The sequence below is a fragment of the Mandrillus leucophaeus genome, unplaced genomic scaffold (genome assembly GCF_000951045.1).
Source record: "Mandrillus leucophaeus isolate KB7577 unplaced genomic scaffold, Mleu.le_1.0 Scaffold9, whole genome shotgun sequence".
Classification (NCBI taxonomy): Eukaryota; Metazoa; Chordata; class Mammalia; order Primates; family Cercopithecidae; genus Mandrillus; species Mandrillus leucophaeus.
This window is the reverse complement of record NW_012109807.1, coordinates 3,612,890-3,637,972: the sequence shown is the minus strand read 5'-3', so window position 1 is coordinate 3,637,972 and position 25,083 is coordinate 3,612,890. Positions and strand designations below refer to the sequence as shown.

Sequence of the window (25,083 nt, the reverse complement as noted above, 5' to 3'; positions counted from 1 at the left end):
TGACTAGGGGTTCCTAGCACTAATTCCCCTACAAAAGGGCCAAAATATAAAATTAATAGCTACATTTTGACTAGTGTGTCTGAAGGAGGGCGCTAGAGTACAGCATAGAAATGATGGAATCTCTGCGGAGCACGGAAACCCAGGATGGCAGCATAAAGAGGGGAGGAAATCACCCTTTCTCTGTCACTCTGTTTTCCCCACCAAGGTTGACTTGGCGCCAAGAGAAACTTCTCCTTGCAGGGAAAAGGTAAGCAGAAGGCCCCTGCAACCTTCGTTATTACCATAGACACCTGCAGTTCTTGCTACAGAAGAAACCTGCAGTCCTCACAGGCCCTGAGCCCAGTTTGGGGAGCAGCCTGGGGTTCTCATGGCTACATTGCTCCAGTGCAGGAAACTACCTATTGCACACCCTTATCCCCTATGACCTACGAGCTATGTCATGGCACTATCTTGGAATTATAGCTACTGCTAGAGTGAGTCCTGTTCTGGGGGCCAGTAGCCCCTGCATCTCTCCATCCCCAAGGCTTTCCCATTATTCCACCATGTTCATACAGGTGGCTACAACTTCACAATCCTGGTTACTTAGAGTATGGGCCCTGTGAAATTACTGTGCCCAAAGGCACATGGTGCCCTGCTTCCTGTATGGACAGGCAGTCCTGCATAACCAGGGAAGCTTCCCCTAGCTAGCAGATCTACTCTGCTCACCCTCATACCCATGAGGGTGTATGTACTCACCCTCAGCCTGAGAACCAGCTCAGTAGCCCTGCCCCTGGCAAGACCACACCCCTTTTCGATTGGACCTACTGTGTGTGCACACACACCCTTGGCCTGAGAACCAACCTGGTAGCCCAGCATCCTGCAAAGCCATGCCACTGCCAGTACAAACTCCTGCAGCCTAGGCCACTGAAACACTCAAAGATATTGCAGATGTGGATTGTAGCTGAAGACACTGCATGAAGACTACACTTCTGTCTCTATCTAGAACCAAAGCCAACATACCCTATCCAACTGACATGCTAGGATGCATCTACAGAAAAAGTCTTTCTCTAAGAAAGCTACTTCATAAAATTAGAAGGGGTGACTGTTGCATCAGATGTGCAGCTATCAACATAGGGACACAAGAAACATTTAAAAAGAGGAAACATGACACCTCAAAGGAGCACAATAATTCTCCAGTAACAAACCTCAAAGAAAATAAGATTTACTAAATGCCTGAAATGGAATCCAAAATAATGATCTTAAACCCAACTAGATACAAGAGAATACAAGCAAATAATGTAATGAAATCAGAAAAACAATTTATGAAAAAAAAATTCCTTAGGGATTTCTTGTAAGGCTGGTCTAGTAGCAGTGAATTCCCTTAGTTTTTGCTTGTCTGGAAGGGACTTTATTTTTCTTACATTTCTGAATAAGAAATTCAACAGAGATGTACATTATAAAGAAGAACCCAAGAGAAGTCTGAGTTTAAGAATTCAATGAATGAAATAAATGCAATTGAGAATTCAACAACGGAATTCAACAATCTAGTGATCATTATATAATGACCTTCTTTGTCTCTTCTTGTAACTTTTAACTTAAAGTCTATTTTTTTCTGATGTAAGTGCAACCATTCCTGCTTGCTTTTGTTTTCCATTTGCATGGAATATCTTTTTTTCATCTCTTCACTTTCCATGTATATGTATCCTTACTGGACCTACTGTGAGTCTGTGAGTAAAGTGAGTCTCTTTCAGGCAGCACATAGTAGGTTCTTGTTTTTTCTTTTAATCCAGTTTGCCACTATATGTCTTTGAAATAGATAATTTAATCCATTTACATTCAAGGTTATTATTGATCGGTAAGAACATGACTCCTGACATTTTGTTAATTGTATTCTGGTTGTTTTCCAGATCCTTTGTTTCTTTCTTTCTCTCTTGTTTACTTTTGTGGTTTGGTGGTTTTCTGTAGTCCTAAGTTTGGATTCCTTTTTCTTTTTATTTGTGTATCTACTGCAATTTCTATCATTGTGGCTACCATGAGGCTAACATAAAGACTTTTATAGTTATAATAGACTATTTTAAGCTGATTACAATTTAACTTTGGTCACATAAAAATACTCTAGACTTTTATCCTCCTCCTAACAGTTTATACTTTTGTTGCCTTAATTCACATCATTATACGTTGTGTGTTCTTTAATAACCAATTGTGTCTGTAGTTATTTTTGACCATTTTGACCTTTAAACTTATTACTAGAGGCTTGAAAGATTTACATAGCACCATTACAGAATTGAGATATTCTGAATTCAATTTTGAATTTACCTCTACTAGTTAGTTTTCACATGTTTTTATGATGGTAATTATCACCCTTTCACTTTCAGTTGCAGCATTTTGTTAGGGATTTCTTGTAAGGCTGGCCTAGTAGCAGTGAATTCCCTTAGTTTTTGCTTGTCTGGAAGGGACTTTATTTTTCTTACATTTCTGAAGGATAGCTTTGCTGGGTATAGTATTCTTGGACAGCGGTTTTTATTTTCGTTCAGCACTGAATATATCATCCTTTGCTCATGAATTGGAAGAATTAATATGGTTCAAATGTCCATCCTACTGAATGCAACTTACAGATTCAGTGCAATCCCTATTAAAATACCAATGATGTTATTTTGACAGAAAGAGAAGGAACAGTCCTAAAATTCATATAGGACCACAAAGCACCCTGAATAGCCAAAGCAATCTTGAGGAAAAGACCAAAAGGCCCCAAACCAAAGACAAAGCTGGAAGTATCACACTATCTGACTTCAAAATATACTAAAAAGCTATAGTAATCAAAACAGCATGATATTAGCGTGAAAACAGACACATAGATCAATGGAACAGAATAGAGAGTCCAGAAATAAATCCACAAATCAACAGACAACTGATATTTGACAAAAGTGCCAGGAACACACATTGAACAAGTAAGAGTCTCTTCAATAAATGGTGATAGGAAAATTGGATATCCACATGCAGAAGAATGAAACTAGACCCCTATCTTTTAACATATTCAAAACTTAACTTGAAATGGATTAAAGACTTAAATATAAGACCTGAAACTATGAAGCTACCAGAAGAAAACATAAAGGAAGTGCTCATGACATTGGACTGGACAGGGATGTTTTGGATAAGACCTCAAAAGCACAGACAATGAGAGTAAAAATAGACAAATGGGATTACATCAAATCAAAAAGCTTCTGCACAATAAAATAAACAATCAACAGAGTGAAAACACAATCTACAGAATGGGAGAAAATATTTGTAAACTATGCATCTGACAAGGGGCTAATATCCAGAATATATAAGGAACTCAAATAGCTGAACAACAAACAAAAAAAACCTAAAAAACAAAACAACAAATAATTTGATTAAAAAAAGGACAAAAGACATTACTTCGGGGATTTGGACAATATCCTGTTTTCTTGATGAGGTGAAAGTGTTATAGATATTTGCTTTATGATAATTCATTAACTTTGCATTTCTATTCTATACTCTTTGGTATATGTGTGTTATATTTCACACACATATATTTTTAAAACATATCGTTTAGAATAAAGAACACTCCTTGAATGTTAGAATTTGCTAGGCTCATGGGACAAAATCCACTGAGACTATAAATTATGAAATTTGTGAATGTGTGTAGAGGCAAGATAAGGGAAAGAGAGGGAAAGGGTGGGGGTTACATTTTTTGAAGTAGAAATATCACTGGATTTGATGTTAGAAATCTAGAGTTCATCTCTCATTTCTTCCTCTAATTAATTTGGGCAAGTCACTCCATCTGTCTGAACTTCAGTTTTTGCATCCTTAACATGAGGATAATCGCACCTCCCCTTTTCCTGCCTTGTAAGATTGTTTTGAAGATACAAAGAATGAAGGAGAAAATGCATAAAATACTTTGTGAACTGTCAAGTTCTTTGCTAGTGTTACTAGGAGTAGAAATAACATTTGTGTACCTGATGATGTTTGGTAATGTATATGTATCCCTTTACAATGGATGTCCTGGAAGGCCACTTGCCCCTCATGGTCTCTCTCCAGGGAAAGAAAAAAATAGATTAACATTAGCCTATGGGAGTATTTCTGGTAATCAAAAGGTATTTGAGGCTTGAGAGTAAGATGCACTCGTTATCCAGGTGTTAACAAATTTGAAAGTTTGTAGAATTTTCATTGAATATTGATAATATTGATTTTTTAGGTACCACCCTGATAGTGGACTGTAATATAACAGACACGAAGGATAATACAAATCTACGATGCTGGAGAGTCAATAACACTTTGGTGGATGATTACTATAATGAATCCAAACGAATCAGAGAAGGGGTGGAGTAGGTATTTTGCTTTTTTGACTTCTGTAAAAGCTAGCAAGGATTTCTCCATCTGAGTGAATCTGGTATCACTATTGCCTTCTCCTCTTGTTTTTGCCTCTCAGTGATTCATGTTACCAATCCCACCTACCACATAGTTAGGGAGATATGGTAAAATACCAAGTATCCCTGAGAGCAGTAAGATCCGTTTCTCTCAGCTACTACTTAAAATTAGTACCATCTCCATTCAATTATATCATGATCCATAGGCCTTCAAAACTTAACGCCCTGGGCATACTAGGGAAACACTGGAAGTGACACAAATGTGTATACTGCAACAGTAGAAGGAAGAAATAGTAGTACAGTTCTTTACTATACTAAACAAGCACCAACAAGGACTCTGAGGGAAGACAGTGCATAATCATTAGCTAATTAAATGGGTATAAACTCAAGTTATGGTGGTATAAATGGAGTGGTGTAAATAAAACTAATGAAGTCAGAGGGCAGGAGAGCTTGCGTTGGGCCTTGTAGGGTGGACAAGTTAGGATACGTGGAAAGGAATAGGGGAAGGGTCTTTGGGGCTGAGAATGGTGTCTGTAGCTTACAGAACCATACTTCCTTGTCACCATGCAGAAGAAAATGCAAATTTGGAAGTACACAATCTACATACCTCACTGGGCCAGTCAGCAAAGTATTCTTAGGATAACATGATGGTCCAAAGTGTTCTCCAAGAAAACACTTAATCTCCAGAAAACAGACCATAAAATATGTTAGGTAAATACGACTCATGTATTAATGACTGGCTTTTTTCTTTTATAGAACCCATGCCTCTTTTCGGGAACATAATTTGTACACAGTAAACATCACCTTCTTGGAAGTGAAAATGGAAGATTATGGCCTTCCTTTCATGTGCCACGCTGGAGTGTCCGCAGCATACATTATGTTACAGCTCCCAGGTAATACTCCAGTGGGTTACACACTGTTCAGAGTGTTCAAAACGATGGCCAGGAAACACATCTGAAGGAGGAGTGACTCTAAATGCTCAGAGTGAGGCATGAGGATGGTATTAAAGGGACAAACTCAGTATGAAATCTAGGGAAAAGTTCATGCAACGGCTCATAATGTTGTTGGAATGAGTCTGTGATTTTATTGCAGTATATTTTGAAAGTGCCATATTTTCAATACATCAAGATTTATACATCAAAACAGAAAGAAAACAAAAGCTTTTCTTTATTAAGTGTGATTGCCAAATGTTTATAATTTGATATAAAGCCAAAATGCCTATGTATATTTTTACTATGTAACTTTGTAAAATTATCCGTAGAGGCTGAATTCTGGTATTTAAGCAGGAGGGCTTCCAACTCAATGTGCGTATACAAATTGCACTCTGAGCACCGTACAGAACTAATTGATTATCCACTGGAAGTTTTAAAGCCAGTGTACAGATAGTGGAGGGTGAAGCCAGAATCTTGAGAACAACTTTAAATTCGTAACATATCAGAAGTGTATGAAATACCTTGCAAAATTCTGTGTGGTTTATCAAGACAGTGGTTCTTCTTGATTCTATTAATATCATTAGTGTATATGTGTGTGTGTGTGTATGTGTGTGCACGCGCACGCGTTTGTGTGTTTGTGGCTAGCTACATGCAAGAAAGAGGACTTGAATTTGCTGGTGTCCTTCAATGATCAGTTAAACCTATGCTTGCATACATCACACTGAAGCCCCACCTAACAGAAAACACCTAACAGAAAACACAGTGTTTGCTGTATGGAGTTGGCAATTGTGCCTTTGCCCCTGCCAAGATCCTGGCCTCCTAAGTGCCCGTGACCTCTCTTAGAATTGTGATGAATAGAGATCTGTGCACAGCAGCTTGCAGCTCTGGGTGCGCACGTTCTCTGCCTCACTTCTGTGTCCTGAAGGCCAGTGTCGTTCTGGCCTCAGCTGCCTTAACTGAACGAACACAGCACCCTCTCCTCACCCTCATGGCATGGGGAGTCCTTCTTGGGTTGCGTCATGTGGAAGGACCCTTGGGCTCATCTGTCACCACTGCCCATTTTTTTCTCTTCTTACTGACTTTTCCTTGTCATAAAACATCCTTTTCCATCACTTTCCCCTAGTCAGTCTTACATTTGCCATCTCTCTCTCTCTGGTACCTCTATGAGGTTCATCATCTGTGCTGCTCTTCTTTCTGTGTCCTCATTCCTGAAATCTTTTTCCCCTTTATGGCATCGACTGTCATTCCTGGGCAGGTGCAAACATGTTCCATGTATCCAGCTGTATACTGTTTTCCCCCGTGACAGCTCTGCATTTCCAACTGCATAAGGGAGTGCAGATACACTGGCTGATGTCAGAAAGCGTGTTTAAACTGGCTGATGTCAGAAAGCATGTTTAAACTCTCCAACCTCCTGGTTCTGTTTTTCTTACGTTTGTAAATGGAACCCCTGTATCTTCCACGTTGTTCAGGCTCAAAATCTGGGGTCATTTTGATGTTTTCCCTTAGCCTCCCTCATGCCAGCACCCAATGACTTGCCAAGTTCTGTGGATTCTTACCCTCCTGCCCATTCCCACTAACAAGCTGGATGGTAGGGTGAGTCCTGCCCTGGACTTAAAGGTCAGGTTTTCAGGCTCAGATCCTATCTTGTTCACTTGGGAGCTCTGTGAGGACAGCACTGTCACTCAACCTCTCTGTGCCCGCGTCTCCTCATCTGGGAAATGACGAGGATAGCGACTTCCTTCCACGGCTGTTGTAAGAATCAGCTGGGATTTTCTTTTATACTTTTTATTGTGGAATATAACGTATATATTATACATGCTATAACACATGCACATATATGGTAAAGGAACACTGAATATCTGCATCACATAACAAGTCATTGTGTAGCAAATACTCATGAAACTACCACCTGGATTAAGAAAAAAGCATTGCCTGAAAAACCCCTGGATGTTCTTCTTGATCCTTCCCTCTTGATAATCATCCTCCCAACTTTTAGGAAAGTCATTTCTTTGATTTTCTATCTATGCTGACAGTCCTAATAATACAATTTATTTTTGCCTAGTTTTGAGTTTTATATTAAGAGAGTTACATAGTATGTTTTATTTTCTTAGGTGTGGGGGGCTTATCAGTGTATCGCTGATATAGCATGTAGCATAGTTCATTAATTTACATTGCCATATCCTAGTCCATTGAATAACGAGGTCACAATTTATCCACTGGGCTATAAGTATGTGGTTTGCATTGTTTTGAGTTTGGAGCTATTAACAAATGATACTGCTATGGAAATTCCTGTTTGTGTGTCTGTGTACCCATGTAGAGGCATCCCTCCAGGATATATGATGAAGAGTAGCTTTGCCAGGTGAGAGTCTGTCGTTAACATTTCCATAGAATGCCACACTTTTTTACAATGTGATTCACTGATATTTACTGCCAGGCGATGAAATGGAAACTCCTGGCTTGGCATTCAGGGCCTCCCTAATCTACTTGTTCCCACTCATTTCCCAGTTGTCACCTTCATCTACCCCACAGAACAGAGAGCCAGATCACAGACAAAGGTGGGTCTTTTGTGAGCTCATATTGTGGTGAAGGAGGTGACTTTGAGACAAGTGCAGAAATGTGTGGTAGGTCAGTGAGGACAGGTTGAAAACCTGTTTTCACTGAAGCGGAGCCTGCTGGCGTTTCCTCCCTCTGACTCTCCATTAGCTTACAGCAGAGATGCAGCCTGGCTTAGGTCAGAGAGAGAGAGACTCAGGGTCCACCCCGGAGAACAGAGGTGAAGCTGTTGTAAGAAGTCTTGGAGAGTCCACGACACCTGAAGTGGTTACAACTTAAATCTGTCCCAACCTAGAAGTTTGAGTTCTTTATTGGATAATATAGACTGAAGTTGGCCAACAGTGATTTCCACGCCAATACTGACTTGTTGGACTATTTGAAAGCACTGTGTTCCGAAGGATTCTGAGGCCAAGTCCAAGCTCAGAGGAGCTAATGCTGTGACCAGTTAACACTTGTCAAGCTTGTGGAGGGATGGAGTCCTTTACCTCCTTTGTTTTAAGCTCTTGCTTCTTAAATCCCTTAGTTCCTGGCAATGCTCATTTTATCTCAAATGTAGAGTATTTTGGTTCTATTGACTTAGTTTTGTTTGTCCTGAGTTCCTGGAACTTCACCCTCTTAAATGTAAACCTCTTGTTGGTTTACTTGGGGACAGAGCTAAGGTTATAGCTTCTCCATTTGACTTCCTTGTGTTTGTTGAAGACACCTCCAGATTTGAATCTTTTTTTTTTTTTTTTTTTTTTTTTTTTGAGACGGAGTCTCACTGTGTCTCCCAGGCTGGAGTGCAGTGGCGCGATCTCGGCTCACTGCAAGCTCCGCCCCCCGGGTTCACGCCATTCTCCCGCCTCAGCCTCCCAAGTAGCTGGGACTACAGGCGCCCGCTACCACGCCCGGCTAGTTTTTTTTTTTTTTGTATTTTTAGTAGAGACGGGGTTTCACCATGTTAGCCAGGATAGTCTGGATCTCCTGACCTTGTGATCCACCCGCCTCGGCCTCCCAAAGTGCTGGGATTACAGGCTTGAGCCACCGCGCCCGGCCCAGATTTGAATCTTATCTGGTTTTTCTGAAGCAGGGTCTCTAGAAAGTTGTTTAAATTGAGTGTGCTCTTCTGTGAATTCGCTTGTTACTTATGCTCACCCACCATCTCAGTAGAAGGCTGGTAGTAGTCAAATGACTCAGATGGTGAATACCACCATTAACCTTTACCATGACATCTAGTACATCAAGAATGGACTCCCCATTTATTTCTATTTCGAAGCCCCGAGTCCTTCTGAATGTATTCGTTAATGACCTGTTTCCAATTTCATTCTCTTTTAGCTCGTTTATAGAGCAGAGGGCATCAATACTCCTGAAGGCAGTGAGTGAAAAGCCCGAGAATTTTAGAGCATCACTCCTGTCTATGTGCCAGAGGCTTTCTGAGCCTCATTAGTACTGTGGGCATGGTCTTCTTATTAGGACAGTTAACAACACCAAGATCTCTGAAACAGACACTAAATATTCCCAGACACAAGTCATCCCAAAGAGAGAGGTGGCAATACTGCCCCTAGAAGGAATTCTAATGAGAGCTGGGAAAGGGCAAAGAGGGGTAGAAGATGGGGAAGCAGGAAGGATCTGTCTCATGATTGAAGTGAGAGGTTCTCGCAAGTGCCCAGGATTAGCTCGGGCACTGGTGTGTAGTGCCGTGCGTCTATTCTGGCTGCACTGGGACTTACTCAATGAATTCATTTTGTTTTGGCACAAATTTGTTCTTAGTTATTGTGCCATGTATTTAAAGATGTGCAATAGTAAATGGGAAATCTTGGGCCTCAAGATGTTTACGACATGGTGTGGCCTAAGGCAGGTGGCAATAAGCTCTTTAATGTGTATTTTATAGTCACTGTGGAAAACATAGTGGTTCCTCAAAAAACTAACAATACAACTACCATATGATCCAGCAATCCCACTGCTGGTTATATACCCCAAAGAAAGGGCATTAACATGTTAAAGAGATTTGTGCACTCCCGTGTTTATTGCAGCACTGTTTACAATAGCCAAGATGTAGAATCAACCTAAGTGTCCATCAATGGATGAATGGATAAAGAAATTCTGTCACAGATGCACAATGGAATATTATTCAGCCATAAAAGAGAATGAAATTCTGTTATTTGCAGCAAAGTGGATGGAACTGGAGGCCATTATGTTAAGTAAAATAAACCAGGCACAGAAAGACACATATTGCATATTTTTACTAATATGTGAGAACTAAAAAAATTAATCTCATGAAGGTAGAGAGAAGAATGGCGGTTACCAGAGGCTGGGAAGAGTAGTGGTGAAGGGGGAATAAAGAGAGGTTGGTGAATGGGTAAATAAAAAAAACAAAACATTTTGATAGTAGGAATGAGATCTAGTGTTTGGTAGCACAACAAAATGACTATAGATAACAAGAATTTATTGTATAATTCAGTATAACTAGAGGAATGGATTTGGAATATTCCCAGCACAAAGAAATGATGAATGTTTGAGGAGATGGTTATCCCAATTACCCTGATTTGGTCATTACACATTGTATGCTTGTGTCAAAATATTACACATACCCTATAAATATGTGCAACTATTATGTACCTATAAACTTTTTTAAAAATTAAAGTGCTCTAGGGGCTCAGTAAAAAAGAACCCCCCTCTTCCTCCTCTCCTCTGCCCACCCCACCATCCGGTGAGGACTGGAGGATGAGGAAGGGGCTGAAGAAGGAAGTGGTGTGTGAGGTGGGTTTTAAGAATGGGGAGGACTTTTCTTCCTGTCTCCCTCTTCCCCTTTTCTGATTCTTTCCTTCCCAGAGGGTCTTCTTTGGTGGGATGGGTTTGGGCTGCGGTGAGACAGAAGTCATGCTGTTCCTTTTCTTGGATGTGTAGGAGCATGTTTTCGGGGACTTGAGGTTCCAGAGGAGCTGGTTCTGCTCCTTGGCCATCTCCTGCCCACCACTTAGGCTCATAATTGCTCTGCAATGGACGCATGAAGCAGGGTAGGGTGTAAACATTCTTTCTGAGACTGTGTCTCTCGCACAGGCACCCAGCCTGGAAATCGATGGCACAGAGAGGATGAGGTAGAGGTTTGGCTCTTGGCCTGTCTTGTGGAGCCAGCCACGCAGGTTCCAGAGGGGACAACTGTTGGTTCTTTAAGGATGATGGGTGTCCAGCTGTTCAACTTTGAATGGCTGGGAAAGCAGTTACAATAGGATTGTAATCAAGAACGGGCAGCAGAACCAGCTGGAGAAGGTGCCCCATGAACATACTCAGGCGCCACCTCTGGACAGTCTCAGCAGAACCTGGACATGCGTGTTTTGAAAGCAGTCTTCGTGCAGTCGGGTCCATCCTGCGTCTACCACTGGAAACTAGGGCTCTGCAGACTTTTACTCTCATAGGTTCCCAGGAGCTGAGTTGTTTCCTAACAATCGTGGTCCAGATCAGATTATTCCGCTCCCACACCACTCTTTTGACTTTAAAGAAATGTTTAAACAGTGCCCTCACTGACGTCCAGAACCTTTCCATTTGGCATTCATGGTGTAATCTGTATTAGTAAAGTATATAATGGACTCTTTGTATCATCATTATAATTATAATTATTTTATTTTTTTGCTGTCATTTGTAGCACCAGATTTTCGCGCTTACTTGATAGGAGGGCTTATCGCCTTTTTGGCTGTGGCTGTGTCTGTTGTGTACATATACAACGTTTTTAAGATCGACATTGTTCTTTGGTATCGAAGTACCTTCCAATCTACAGAGACCCTAGAAGGTAAGTGTGTGTAATCCCTGAAAAATGCCTCAAAATTGGCATCCTCTTACACGTATACAACGATTTCAAATATACTTTGTCATATTTTACTGTGTTGCTGGCAAATTTCCGGTGAAGGAATCTCCTTGGAACTGCCTATGCTTTAGGGAAATGATTTGTCCCTAATCACCAGCATCATTCGGTCAGATAAGGTTTGCAGGCTTGTAGTGATTGAGGAAATATTTGCTAAGCTGCGGGAGGAGACCATCTTCTGAGTCCCGCTGCAACCATGCTACAAAGGTTTCCACGTCCATCCTCTGCCCGCTGCAGGAAAGTTTCTCCAAGGGCAAAGTACTCTCAATCCATGACGTGTACTCAGCAGAGTGGGTGAGCACACGTTGCAGAATAGGTGTCATGGAGAGGGATGAGCTGCCTGCAGTTGGAGCTCTCTCTAGGCCCCGTACTTGGTGCCTGAAGGGATTTAAGTCTTCAACTCTCAGACACGGAGAGAGATCGAACCAAGTTTGAATGTAACTTCTCCACTTACTCCCTATGTAAACTTGGATTTTCAACTTTCTTCTATTTCTCAGCTATAGAAAGGAATGGAGGAAGGAAGGAAGGAGACAGTGAGGGAGGGAGGAAAGAGAGAGAAGGAGGAAGGAAAGGAGAGAGAGAGGGAGGGAGGGAAAATGGAAGGAACAAGGGAGGTTCATAGAAAAGAAACTAAAGAAAGCAGGGGAGAGAGAGGGAGGAGGAGGGAGGAAGGGAAATAAGAAGGAGGAAGGAAAAAAGAAAGAAAGAAAGGGAAAGTGATTACATCCTGCTTTTTGACAGTGGGGATAGCTGAGCCGAAGCACACGGAAGCATTCAGCAGGGGCCTGGGGCACAGGGCGGCCTCTGTTGCTTGTCTGGAGGTCAAGATAAATCCCCAACACCACGGCTGTGGGTTTTGGTCTGTGGGCCTATGTCCTGCCAGTGCTGTTTGGTACAGAAACGCCTCAGTGTGATCCTGACTCTCTGAGAGCCTCGCATTTCCCACCGTAGTGCTTGTGACTCTTTACGCTACTTTTTGTTTGTTTTGTCTCAGAACAGATACAATCTATTAAGTCCTTGAAAAAGTAATAAATCTGCTCTAGTGTCCCCTAATTAGATGAAAAAATTAATATAAGCCCAAAGATGCCGGTGCAGCTGACCTGTGTGGAGATGCACGAATTTATACCTTTGAAGTGCAGAGGCCTGAGTGACAAGAGCAGGAAAGGGAGGGAAACTGGGTGTCCGAGAATGTTGTGTGGGCAGCTAAAACATAGAAGAGGTCACTGCCATCAAGCACCTGCTTTGCACACAGAATACACAGTGCAGTTGTTGTCCACATGTCTGATAAAACATAGGTGTCCTAACTTGGATTTTTTCCAAATTAAATTTCAGCATTCAAAATTAGCAACCCCAAGCAATGGAGAAAGCAATAAACTCCTTTTAATGACACAAGTCATCTGGACCTTAAGTGTCCAGTGCAACCTGAAGTACTCCTAGCACTGTGGATAGTCCGACTGGGCATGGCGGGGTTTGGCTCTGGCATCTGGTTTTGGCTCTGGCATCTGCAGAGGCTGCCCTGTCTAAGCACACCCATGACTGCTCTCCTGCTTGCATCTTTGAGAAGAAGACAGTTCAGTCCCCCACCACTTACTGTTTTCTGACACAGATGTGAGTGCTTCAGCTGCTTTCTACTTTTTGACTCACAGAAGCCTGCGTCACTTGACGTATTCTTCCTGGCAGCTCAGGCCCTGTGGCGTGTCTCTCTCGCTGTCTCTCTCTCTCTCTCAGTGACTCTCTCACTGACTCCCTCACTGAGTCATTGCGACTCCCAGGAGCGTGATTACAGCTGTGACTTATGAGTGTTGTGTAGAGTGTGTGGGGAAGCGGCTCGTGAGGTCGAGTTTAGCAGGAAGAGAAAACAGGAACAGTGACTCACACCGAGTAGCGGGGGCTGGGCAGATGGCAGAGTTAGGCAGCCCTACCCTCTGCCGAGACTGGGACGCAGCCCAGATTTTCCACCAGTGGGCAGAGGATTTGGCGATGGAGGCCCACAGGCCGCCAGGGGTTCCTTTTTTATCTTTATTTTTATTTTGCTTAATTCAGAAAACTATGTGTGCATTTTGTCATGAAATTCTCTACAGTTCCATCTACGAGAGCTGCCTGTACTATCTCTGTGTGTTGGCTTTAAGCTACTGATGACATTCTGAGATGAGTCCCAGATCCTGTTTATGTCCTTGTTCCCCTTGAGGATATTTTCTGAGTTCAATCAGGAAACGCCAATTAATGGATGAAAATGAGGAAGAGAGAAATAATGTCCTTCGTAGGATAAGTCATTTACCCTGACTGGGTTAGCTAAGCTGTGTCGCTCAATTAATAATTAGGTGTGCATGACTCACCGTTTTAGGAGAAGCCATTGACAGCCCTGGCTGAAGTCAGCAAGTTCTGTATCTTCTCCAGCAAGCCACTGGAGCTTTAAAAATTCTCCTGGCAGGGCTGGGTGTGTGTACGAGGACGGAAGGGTCTGTGTACAGATCTCTTAGATTTGAAAATGCCTCGCCTTACTCCAGATAGGTCTTTGGAGAATGTGCATGTAGGATAGAATGGTTAAAACGAAGACAAGGCAAACAGTTGGAGTCATCAAAGGGAAACCAAGGAGACGAGGAAAACCAGTCGCGGTAGAGTTAATGATACCTTTGACAATTATTAAAGGTGAATTTGCTTTTCAAGCCAAAGTAAAGGCAGCGACAAGATCCATTGTGTGCTGTTCACAACAACCTTTCCAATTTTCATGAGAGAACATGGCTTTTTCTGAGACTAATTTCCAAAGGCAGATTTTTTTTTTTTTTTTTTTTTCCAACAGAGAGTCCTCATTTCAAAAGGGCGTGGTGTAGGGAAGCTTGACTGCAACAACTTTCCCATGTCATAGCATGTTTTGTGTGACTTTTCTTCTAGTGTTTTCTATGCGTATTGGGGCTAAACCCACCAAACGTCCTGCGGTTCAGTAAAAGCATTTGCATGGAGGCCAGATTGAATCTGAGTTTTCCACTGTTGTGGTTTGATCTGGCCTAAAATTTAGCAATATCATATTAAGAGAAGGTAGGGAATTGAATAATCTTTAGGCAATATTTCATAAATATTAATTTATGTGAATGAGCTTTTATATGTTTTTTGCCAAGAGCCAAGAAGGACGTAATGATTTTAAGGGAGTGGAAAGAGACTCTGCGTCTTTGCGAAGGTGTGGCAAAGTTCTGGAAGAACACGTGGGACTGGAAACACTGCTGGGGCTACTTTTGGAAAACTCAGACTGACACAGCTGCACAGGACTAATCAGGGATAAGTTTTGTGAAATTTCCTGCTCCCGTTTCTCATTTTAGTCACAGCAAAAGGAACGGCGGACCTGGGTTTACATCAAGGCTACGCACTCACCAGCTGGGAGACTTTGGAGAGAGCGCGCCGTCTTGCTGGTCTCAGCTTCCTTACTCATAATTTGAGATAAGAACCACGTCCCACACGGTTGGTCATGAGAAGCGCATCCAGGAAGTGTTGAGGTGCTGTTGCCTGGCAAGGCGCTTCAAAACCAGTGGCCTGATGCAAAAAGCAAAAGACTGCAACTTGATCTTTTGCTCTTAATATATTGGTCAGTAAATTATGAATTAGTCATTTGAAAGTGATGAAAACTCACTACATTTTGAGAACATCAGCAGGTTCTATTTCTACTCAAAAGCTTAGACAGAAAGAACAAAAAAGATGACCAAAAAATTGGGCACGTTCGTACATTTTGAATTTTTAAAAGGTGTGAGACTTTCTTGCTACTCAAATGTCTTCTGATCCTGAAGTTGCAGAGCATCAAGTACCTATATCTTCAGACACCTCATTTAGAAACAGGGAACAGGGAACATTGGCAAAAGACAGAAGACACTTCGCACACGTGGTTGTTTTTTTTTTTTTATCAGAAACAGGAAAAAAAGAGAAACAGATTGAGAGAAGCGAGATACTAGTGGCAGGGTCTGGGACAAGTGGCAATAAGCCTGCATGTCTGCTGTAGTTTAGAACAGACCAGGAAATACTGTATTCTGTGGTGAACCGAGCATCAACTCAGCCAGCCCTTCATCAGAAACCAAAGGGTAACTATGATCACATTTTTAAATGGGAAAATTTAATTCCTTCTCCAAAAGTTCAGAAACATAAGAACCCTATGAATGTTTCTTTTTCCGTTTTTTATCTACAGAAAAAAAAATCCTCTGGCTTTGGAAAGTCAAATGTGTGCTATGAAATTTTACACAGAAAAGTATCCACTTATGTGAGCAGTGGTCTCGATCAGTGACCTTCAAGATTCCACAAGGAGTTTCAGCTTTGTTGGGTTTTTGCCAATTCAAGACACTAATCAGTTATCCCTTTTGTACCTGCCCTGTGATCCCACCTTAAAAAGCTGAATCTGACCTCAGCTTTGTCCCCAACATAGATAGAAGCTCTTTGAGGCTCTGTAGAATCAAGCTTCATTTGGACATTCGGTGAGCACTGATGAAGGCCTCCTCTGCACTCGGTCCTGCTCCACAGGCTGAGGGTAGGGCAGGGAGCCAACAAAGTCTCCACTCTCACACAGCTTCCTTTCATGATGGGGTGGGAGGCAGAGAAGGAGTGTGTACATGTGTGTGTGCATGCATGTGTGTGACTATATGTGCACACACGGGTGTGCATGCGTGTGCATGCATGCGTGTGTGTGTTACCATTCTCCATAAGAGATGGTCAAGAATGGTGAGCAGAGACCCAAAGGTCAGCAGTGGTTGGTGTGAGAACTGATGGAATGAGAAATGGTGATATGCAAACTGTCAAGATCTGTGCACGTTTTCATTACTATTATTTGGACGAAAACTAGAAGAGTACAAGGTTTTCCTTTCCCTTGTTAATCTTAAAATCACCTGTTTCTGCAAGTCTGCTCATCCAATAAGCTCTCATGAAAAGGGAATAGAGAAGGACACCACTCCTCTCTAGTACCTTCCAGGTTGTCTGAGTTTCTCAACAGCCCAAAGCTCGAAACCGCATTTTCCCACGAGACGCCCACACTTACCTCTTCTTCCACTCAAGCCCTCTGGCCCTGCTGAAGTTCCTTATTGATTTACATGATTCCTGAGTAGGAAATGATTCCTCCTTCCATGCCCTTCTGAAGCTGCTCCCTTGCAAGCCTGTTTACCATCCACTCTTAGACCCTCACTTTTTTCCCTCTAAACTCTCCCACCCTTTAAAATCCAGGAGCTCCAGCCTGGCCAACATGGTGAAACCCCGTCTCTATCAAAAGTACAAAAATTAGCCGGGCATGGTGGCGGGTGCCTATAATCCCAGCTACTCAGGAGGCTGAGGCAGGAGAATCGCTCGAACCTGGGAGGCGGAGGTTGCAGTGAGCCAAGATAGCGCCACTGCACTCCAGCCTGGTAGATATGAGCGAGACTCCATCTAAAAATAATAATAACAAAAAAATTTAAAAATCCAGGAGCTGTCCCATGTTCATTGTGATTTTTTTTTTTTTTCCAAGGACTCCAGACCATGGAGATTTTTGTTTCTTGCTGTCTTTTCTGTTTGTTTGGCTCTCGTCGCCGTGTTGTGTCTTGTGTTGTTTCAGTTCTGTGCATGTGAATGGTCTGCCCAGTGAGGTCTGTGTCTTGCTCATCTCTGCACTGGCCAATGCAGAGGCTGCTTTTGAGGCCGCTCAATAAATACTGATGACGATGATGACGATGACATGCGCTGTTGGGTCTGACTTCTCTCAACGGCACTGCAGATTACTAGAGTCTGCTTAATTGCTTGTTCTCTCGTTTCACAGATGTGAGTCTGTGGGCTTGTAGTGATGGAATTCTTAGACTGGTGGGTCTGAATCAGGAGGGAGTCATCCAGTTTGGCCTGGTGCAGTTAGGACAGTACTCCGTCACACAGAACACGCTGAGGGTAACATGGGTAAATGGGTAGTTTCCTGCTTTTTTGTTTGTTTATTTTAGAGATCCTTTTCTTGTTTGTTTTAGAGATATGGTCTTATTCTGCCCACCAGGCTGCAGTGCAGTGGCGTGATCATAGCTCATTGCATCCTTGAACTCCTTTTTTTTTTTTTTCGAGACAGAGTTTTGCTCTTGTCCCCTAGGCTGGAGTGCAGTGGTGTGATCTCGGCTCACTGTAACCTCCGCCTCCCAGGTTCACGCAATTCTCCTGCCTCAGACTCCTGAGTAGCTGGGATTACAGGTGTCCACCACCATGTCTGGCTAGCTTTTTGTATTTTTAGTAGAGACAGGGTTTCACCATGTTGGCCAGGCCGGTCTTGAACTCCTGACCTCAGGTGATCCACCCGCTTTGGCCTCCCAAAATGCTGGGATTACAGGCATGAGCCACCATGCCTGGCCACAACCTTGAACTCCTAAGCTCGCATTTCAGCGTCCTGAGTAGCTGAGATTTCAGGCATGAGCCATCATGCCTGGCTAACTTTTTAACAATTATTTTCTTTGGAGAGTCTTGTTACATTGCCGAGGGTAGTCTTGAATTCCTGGCCTCAAGCTATCCTGCTTCAGCCCATTTATTACAGCCATGCGCTACTGCGCCGGACGAGTCTCCTGCCTTTAATTCTCATTTCTGGCCGCATCACAGGGAGTGGTGGACTTAGAATCAAAAGACGTGGGGTAAGGTTAGGGATTGCAGATGTGATGCAGCCTACCCAGTCTCAGCTTCACTCTTGTGCGTTGGGGATAAGACCACCTCCCTCAGGCGTCCATTTGCGAGAGGAGATGATGTCGCTTGGCAGCCCCTGGCACCGTCAGCCAGCTGGGCACTCGGAAGTCATGGATCCCAGGCCAAAGGACACCATGGTAGCCGCTCAGGCTTCCGGTTTGTTAACATGAGAGAATTTGGTAGCAACAATTCCACGAGCGTGTCCATTTCCTTTTCAGACGGGAAGCTGTATGACGCCTACGTCTTATACCCCAAGCCCCGCAGGGAAAGCCAGAGGCATGCCGTGGATACCCTGGTGTTGAAGATCCTGCCCGAGGTGCTGGAGAGGCAATGTGGATATAAGTTGTTTATATTCGGCAGAGATGAATTCCCTGGACAAGGTGTGTTTTAAGTGAGGTATAAAAATAACAAATAAAAGAAGGAAAGTGACCCTTCTGTTCCTCCACTTTACTAATGGCGATGACTCTGCCTGCCTTCCCCATGGAACCACAGGAAGTCTATGACCAGCGCCCCCCGCCTGCCAGCCCCTAGTCCCCAGCCAAGGAGGTTAGGCGCAAGCTCGCTGCCTGCTCTGGGCTCCTCCCTGCTCCGCAGTGTCTGGGATTCGTGCTTGCAGCAGCGTGCATCTCACTTTGAGTGAGGATATGGTTAAGCCGTTCACAGAAACAGGTGGCCAGTGATGTAACTACATTGTTACAACTACACAACTACGTTGTGGCTAAAGGACTGAAAGGTGGCGAGTGGTCATTTGCCCTCACGTCCCTGAGACGAACTGCTAGGTGTTTTCCATGGGTTTGAACAATGTAAATCAGGTCGTGCTTAAAGCTGATTTTATAAACCTCAACCCTACTTGCCTCTCCCCTCCCTAAATACAATGGAAGTTTTAGTGCACTTTTCCCATTTGATAGGAAGGTGGCTTTGGACAGTTCAGTTAACATCTGTGAACCTCAGTTGTCTCATCTGTAAAATGGAGATGGGGTGCTTCCCTGACTCAGATGAGAGAACTGAATGAGAAAACCTGAGAAGGGGCCGCTGGCATGGAGCTCAGCACACTTTAGACACTCACACAATGGTGCCTTTCTGTCCCTTTAGTCTCTTTCTTGGAAGGCTATACAGCAAAATGACTGAAATCTGGAATAAATGTTCTTTTCTAGTCACCAGTAAATGCCAATTCACTCACTTATTCAACAGATATTTACTGAAAACCCCTCTACGTGATGAACAGTATTCTAGGCACTAGAAATACAAAAATCAGCCAAGCAGAAGGGCCTGTCCTCAGGGAGGTTCCAGTCTATTCTTATTTCCTATGAGAGGCAACTGTAGACTGAATAGCATCTGCAGAGCTGGGTATTTAAAGAGCCCTCCCTTTCCCAAGCAATCATCAGGGCATGTTATTTGGTTTCTAAATTAGTCACATAAATCCTGGTCCTTTAAATAACCGTAAAGACAAAAGGAAAACACAAATTCAAGATTAACGCAACATTTCAGCTAACTACATGTTTCCTATCCTTTTAAAATCTATTTTTAAAAATGTGTTCATCTGCTAATATACACCAGACCTTCCGGTAGTCTGGGGATACAAAGTTAGGCACCATCAGATACTTGTTGGCCAGGGAAAGTGACATACAAAGAAACCACATGCAAAACATGATTCATGACTATAGAGGACCAAGGCTTCAGGGAAAGCCACGGACTTCACAGAAGAGGTGACAAATGTTAAGAAAAAAGAAAAAAAACCCAAAACTTGTATTAATCCATTCCTGACTAAGTCATGTTTATTCTGAAGTCCATTTTTGGCCAGGCACGGTGGCTCACACCTGTAACCCCAGCATCTTGCGAGGCCAAGGTGGGCAAATCACTTGAGGTCAGGAGTTCGACACCAACTTGTGGTAAAACCCTGTTTCTACTAAAAATGCAAAAATTAGCTGGGCGTGGTGGCACGTGTCTATAATCCCAGCTACTCAGGAGGCTGAGGCAGGAGAATGGCTTGAACCTGGGAGGTGGAGGTTGCAGTGAGCTGAGATTGCATCTCTGCACTCCAACCTGGGCAACAGAGCAAGACTTCATTTAAAAAAAAAAAAAAAAGTCAGTTTTCTCCTCTCAGAGCCTGTTTCAAATATTCTCACTAGCATGAAGACCCGGGCTGTTTTAATTGTGAGCTCTTCTGAGCCTTCTTTCTTTATTTCCAGCTGTGGCCAGTGTCATCGATGAAAATGTTAAGCTGTGCAGGAGACTGATTGTCATTGTGGTCCCTGAGTCGCTGGGCTTTAGCCTGTTGAAGAACCTGTCAGAAGAACAAATCGCCGTCTACAATGCCCTCATCCAGGACGGGATGAAGGTTATTCTCATTGAGCTGGAGAAAATTGAGGACTACACAGCCATGCCGGAGTCCATTCAGTACATCAGACAGAAGCACGGGGTCATCCGGTGGCACGGGGACTTCACGGAGCAGTCACAGTGTGTGAAGACCAAGTTTTGGAAGACAGTGAGATATCACATGCCGCCCAGAAGGTGTCGGCCGCCCCCTCCGGTCCAGCTGCCGCAGCACACACCTTGCTACCGCACGACAGGTGAGCGGGTGGGAGGACACAAGGTTCGTCACGCTCTGATGGAGGGTCTGTCGTTACGCGGTGGCTCACAGCTGGAGGAGGACACATTTCATCGGGGCCGTCCGCTCTGAAGCTGGCAGTTGCGTGCTAGTGAGAGGGTCTGTTGTATTTGTTGGCATTTGTTTGCTTCGATCAGAGCTGCTTCTTCAGGGAAAGACACGGCTTCTGCAGAAGGCCCTCTTTAGCCTGTGGGCTTGTTGACACACATGCACACTCACTGCGGCCTGGGTGGATACAGCACTTGCGCCCCCTGGGAACAGGACAGGGAGGGTTTTAGAGATGGCAGTGGACATGCCCGGAAGTTTGCCCATGCTGTGGCACCCATGGAGTCTGAAATGGCAGCCTGTGCTATCGGGGGACGACAGGAGGGCAGTCTAGCACCAGGAGAGGGTTGGCAAGGATAGCAGTATTTGTCTGCGTCTGTTCAGTGTCCGCAGGGCCCCGTGCTCAGGGGTCATTTGCCGTGTCCGTGTCTCTCTCACTCTGCCAGTGTAAAGAGCTGTGACCACAGCCTTAGCACTGTGCTTCCAGAAGCTAGTTAAAAGTCACCTAGACCAGTGGGGACCCACGGGTGTGGCCATGACTGCCGCTTGGTCACCCTTCCATGCTTTGAGAGGCTTTATCTGTCAAACTAAAGCAAGCAAGAATTCCTTTCCTTTCCCTTTTAGACACGTCAGCCAGAATTCTGAGCAGCCTGTGAGAGACGCAGTTAGCACACAGGTGATAGAATTCTAGTCCGAGCAAGGCAAAGTCAGTTTCCAGTGAGCCAGTGTGCCCTTGTCACAGGCCAATTTGTAATGTAATGATTCACAAAGTTTTTTAATACAAAAAATTAGCTGCCAACCCTCATCGCTTTTTTCCAAGACCCTGGCCTGAGGGAATTAGACATAGCTCAACCCTCTGAAGCTGTGGTTGTTGACACTGAGACTTAGCAAGCAGTCAGTGGGGGCTGGAGGGGAATCAGCCTTGAGAACCAGCCGGTGGGGTCGGGAGTGGGAGCGGGAGCCAGATGGAATGGGGAGTGGGGTGGGTTGGGAGGCGCTGTGCCTTCATTCACAGGCGGTGGGTTGTGCCCAGTGTGGGATGGATTTTCAGGGGCTAAGGAGCCCATTCCTGTGTTTGAAGGATTTCTGTTCCAAGGTGACCTCACATTACACATTTGTTTAGCATCCTACAGAGGCCTCGACTCGACATTGGTCCACTTTTTATTTAACATTTGCTTTTTAAATTTCTTATTTCAGCAAACCATATGAACATAAAATTTACCATTTTCACAGTTTTTAAGTGTATAGTTCTGTGGCACTGTTGTTTGGCCATCGCCACCATCCATTCCAGAATTGTTTCATCCTCTCAAGCTGAAATTCTGTACCATTAAGCTGTGCCTCCCCATTGCCTTCCCATTGCCTCCCCACTGCTCTGAGGTAGGACATAAAATACATTTTAAGAATAACAGCACTAAAAAATGGCTACTATAATTCATTACTACTATTACATTTTTGATACTTTTCAATAAAAAGAAAGTAGAGACACATATTGGAAAGAGGGAAGCTTTTTCACTTATAAAACTCCAGTTAAAGAATTCACCAACAGTGCTGGTCTCCTGTAAGTCAGAGGTTTCCAGAAAATGCCTTTTCTTCCGACGGGTCGGCTTTCTATTTTGCTGACAGCCTCGACTAATGTCCTGTGAGTGTGATCATTCACTTATAAATAATTAATTGCTAGAGAATCCGTTTTGTAAAATTCACAGGCACGCCCTTCAGAAAGGACACATCCCGGCATCTCTCCCGTCTCCCCACACTGTGGCTGCCTCTGGCTCCCTCCATCCTGCGGAGGGAAGTGGCTGGGAAGGGAGGAGGAACAGTGCTGAGATGCCCTCAAATCGGAATGGGGTAGGGGTATTCCCCAAATCCTCACCAAACCACAAACCAGTGACCACTCACCCATTGCGGTCCAGATCTTACTGCACCAGGGCTAGTCAAGCGGCCAGAGGTGGTGTCCACTACCCTCAGGGGGTTTCCTGGCCTGTTCTCATACGCAGTCCACAGAAGGAAGGGCGAAGCGTCCTCAGCCAGCCCGCAGCCACCCTGCCCGCTCCAGCACTGCAGGCAGCCTCCAGAGACCAGCCCAGAGAAGAGAACAGCAGCGAGTGACAGGACAGAGTGCGGAACAGATCCAGCAACGCCCATTTTCCTCTTGGATGCAACAGGAGAAAGAGCCTGTTTTAATTAAACTAGCAGATCCTCCATGAGGAATGACGACGCCCATGTTGGAGAGAGAAATCGAGATGCAAAGAAACTTTTTAAAGTTCTACTAATTCCTAATGAAATAATAGGGATGCAGTGCAGCAAGAATACGAATAATTAAAGTAGCCTGGCATCACCGCTGACAAGTAAGCAGGTTGGCAGGTAACAGCTCTGCTGATGGTCTCAAGTCCAAATTTGCATAAGAAAGGAGGTTTAAGAGTTCAATGGCTAAGGGACAAAAAGGCAGTTTATAGGAAAGCTGAAGGCCACCCTCAATTCTCTCCCGTTTCTCCAACTGGGCTTGGAGCAAATATGAGGTCAATGGGGTCCTATCCCTAGTCCTTGGGGGTGGGCTCCAGAATTCTAGTCCAAGCAAAGCGAAGTCCGTTTCCAATGAGCCAGTGTGCCTTCGTCACAGGCCAATTTATAATTTAATGATTCACAAAGTTTTTTAATAGTATAAATTAGCTTTAAGTCCTCATCATTCCTTTCCAAGATCCTGGCTTGAGGGAATTAGAGGCGTCCCTGGGGATTGGAGGTAGGGCTGAGAGAGGAGACTGGACCCGAGAGGTGAAATATAGGTGTTGAATTGCTGGGTTACCTTTACACTCACCTTCCTATAATGACTGAGTCAGCCACAAAACCCACTTCCTTTGGTATCTCCCCTCAAATACCCTGAGTCGGCTCGTGAGAAAGGCCCTGGCAGAGACCCAGTCACGTGAAATAAAGGGCCCGGGAAGGTGCGATCTTTCCCTGGAGGACCAGGCGAGATGAAGTGCTTGGCACACCATGGGATGCCGTGAGGGGCTGGCCTGCCAAAATATGGAATGTGCTCAGGGAGCCTCAGCCCCCAGGGCCCCCCACACCCATCAGCACCCCATAGTGACGCAGACCACTTCCTGCCACGTCACAGTTGGTTGACCTTTCCTTGGCACTTGGTCCTGTTTTTTATTTATAAACTTCTCTCCAACACATGCTTGTCTGGTTATTGATCTGGGGCTGTGTAAAGTGGAAAATTCCTTCCTAGTTTCCTTGAAGAACAGAGGCTGTTCCAGATGAGGTCTGGAGTGAGCTACAGAGGGTGACGCTGGCTCTAGGAGCGGTGGCTGCTGAGTCTGAATGTTAGAGGCCACACATCTCCAGTAATATTATTCTCGGAGATGGGAACTCTGTGTGTGGATGTCCCCGCCCATACACCCAGGGACTTCTGAGAAACGCTGCTGTTCACAATATAATTCCACCCGCATCTCCCAGGCTGTCCCTGGAGAGGGGCTCTCCACTTGAGAAGGACCTCAGAGCCCTGGCTCTTGTCATCCAAATTCACCTTTCCTCTGGGGCTCTCATAGGAAAGGTGACAGTTGCCACTGCTCACCTGTGATGCTCTGGCATAACCACCTTGCAAAGATAACCCAAGAGAAATGGAAGCCTCAGGGATATACCACCAGATGAACTGACTGCAAGGTAGAGATTTTCGCATTCCCATGGCAGGTTTCCTCCTCGGCCCCCATCTCCCACTACATCAGAAAAGGGGGAAATAGATCTTTCCTGATTTCAAGCCCAAAACTAGGCTCAAGAAGAAAGAAGTGTACTCTCAAGACTGGCTAAGACTTGCTGGACTGACACCTATGGCTGGAAGATGACATGTTTTGCTCCACACCTCCTCATTCCTACACCTATTTTCTGCTGCAAGATGAGGCTAGGGTTGGCATTCTACACACCTGGTTGAGCTCAGGCTTAGAGAAGAGGAGGATGGGATAAGAGCTGGGGCATCAACATGGTCATGGTGGGTGAGAGCTGGGGGCCATCCCCATGGTCATGGAGGGTATCCCCGTGTCATGGTGGGTGAGAGCTGGGGGCCATCCCCATGTCATAGTGGGTGAGAGCTGGGGGGGG

General features: G+C 44.3%; 1 protein-coding gene across 1 annotated transcript in view; it reads left to right on the top strand.

Annotated features, from left to right (window-relative positions):
• Window positions 1–24,958, top strand: part of IL1RL2 (interleukin 1 receptor-like 2) — a 50,817-nt gene extending 25,859 nt beyond the window's left edge. Inside the window, exons 7-12 of the mRNA XM_011969579.1 lie at window positions 4,196–4,325; window positions 5,124–5,260; window positions 11,475–11,618; window positions 18,557–18,718; window positions 20,528–20,912; window positions 24,747–24,958. Coding sequence (XP_011824969.1) covers window positions 4,196–4,325; window positions 5,124–5,260; window positions 11,475–11,618; window positions 18,557–18,718; window positions 20,528–20,912; window positions 24,747–24,795 — 1,007 coding nt within the window. The 3' untranslated portion in view covers window positions 24,796–24,958. The remainder of the gene's footprint in view (window positions 1–4,195; window positions 4,326–5,123; window positions 5,261–11,474; window positions 11,619–18,556; window positions 18,719–20,527; window positions 20,913–24,746) is intronic.
• Window positions 24,959–25,083: the final 125 nt, after the last annotated feature.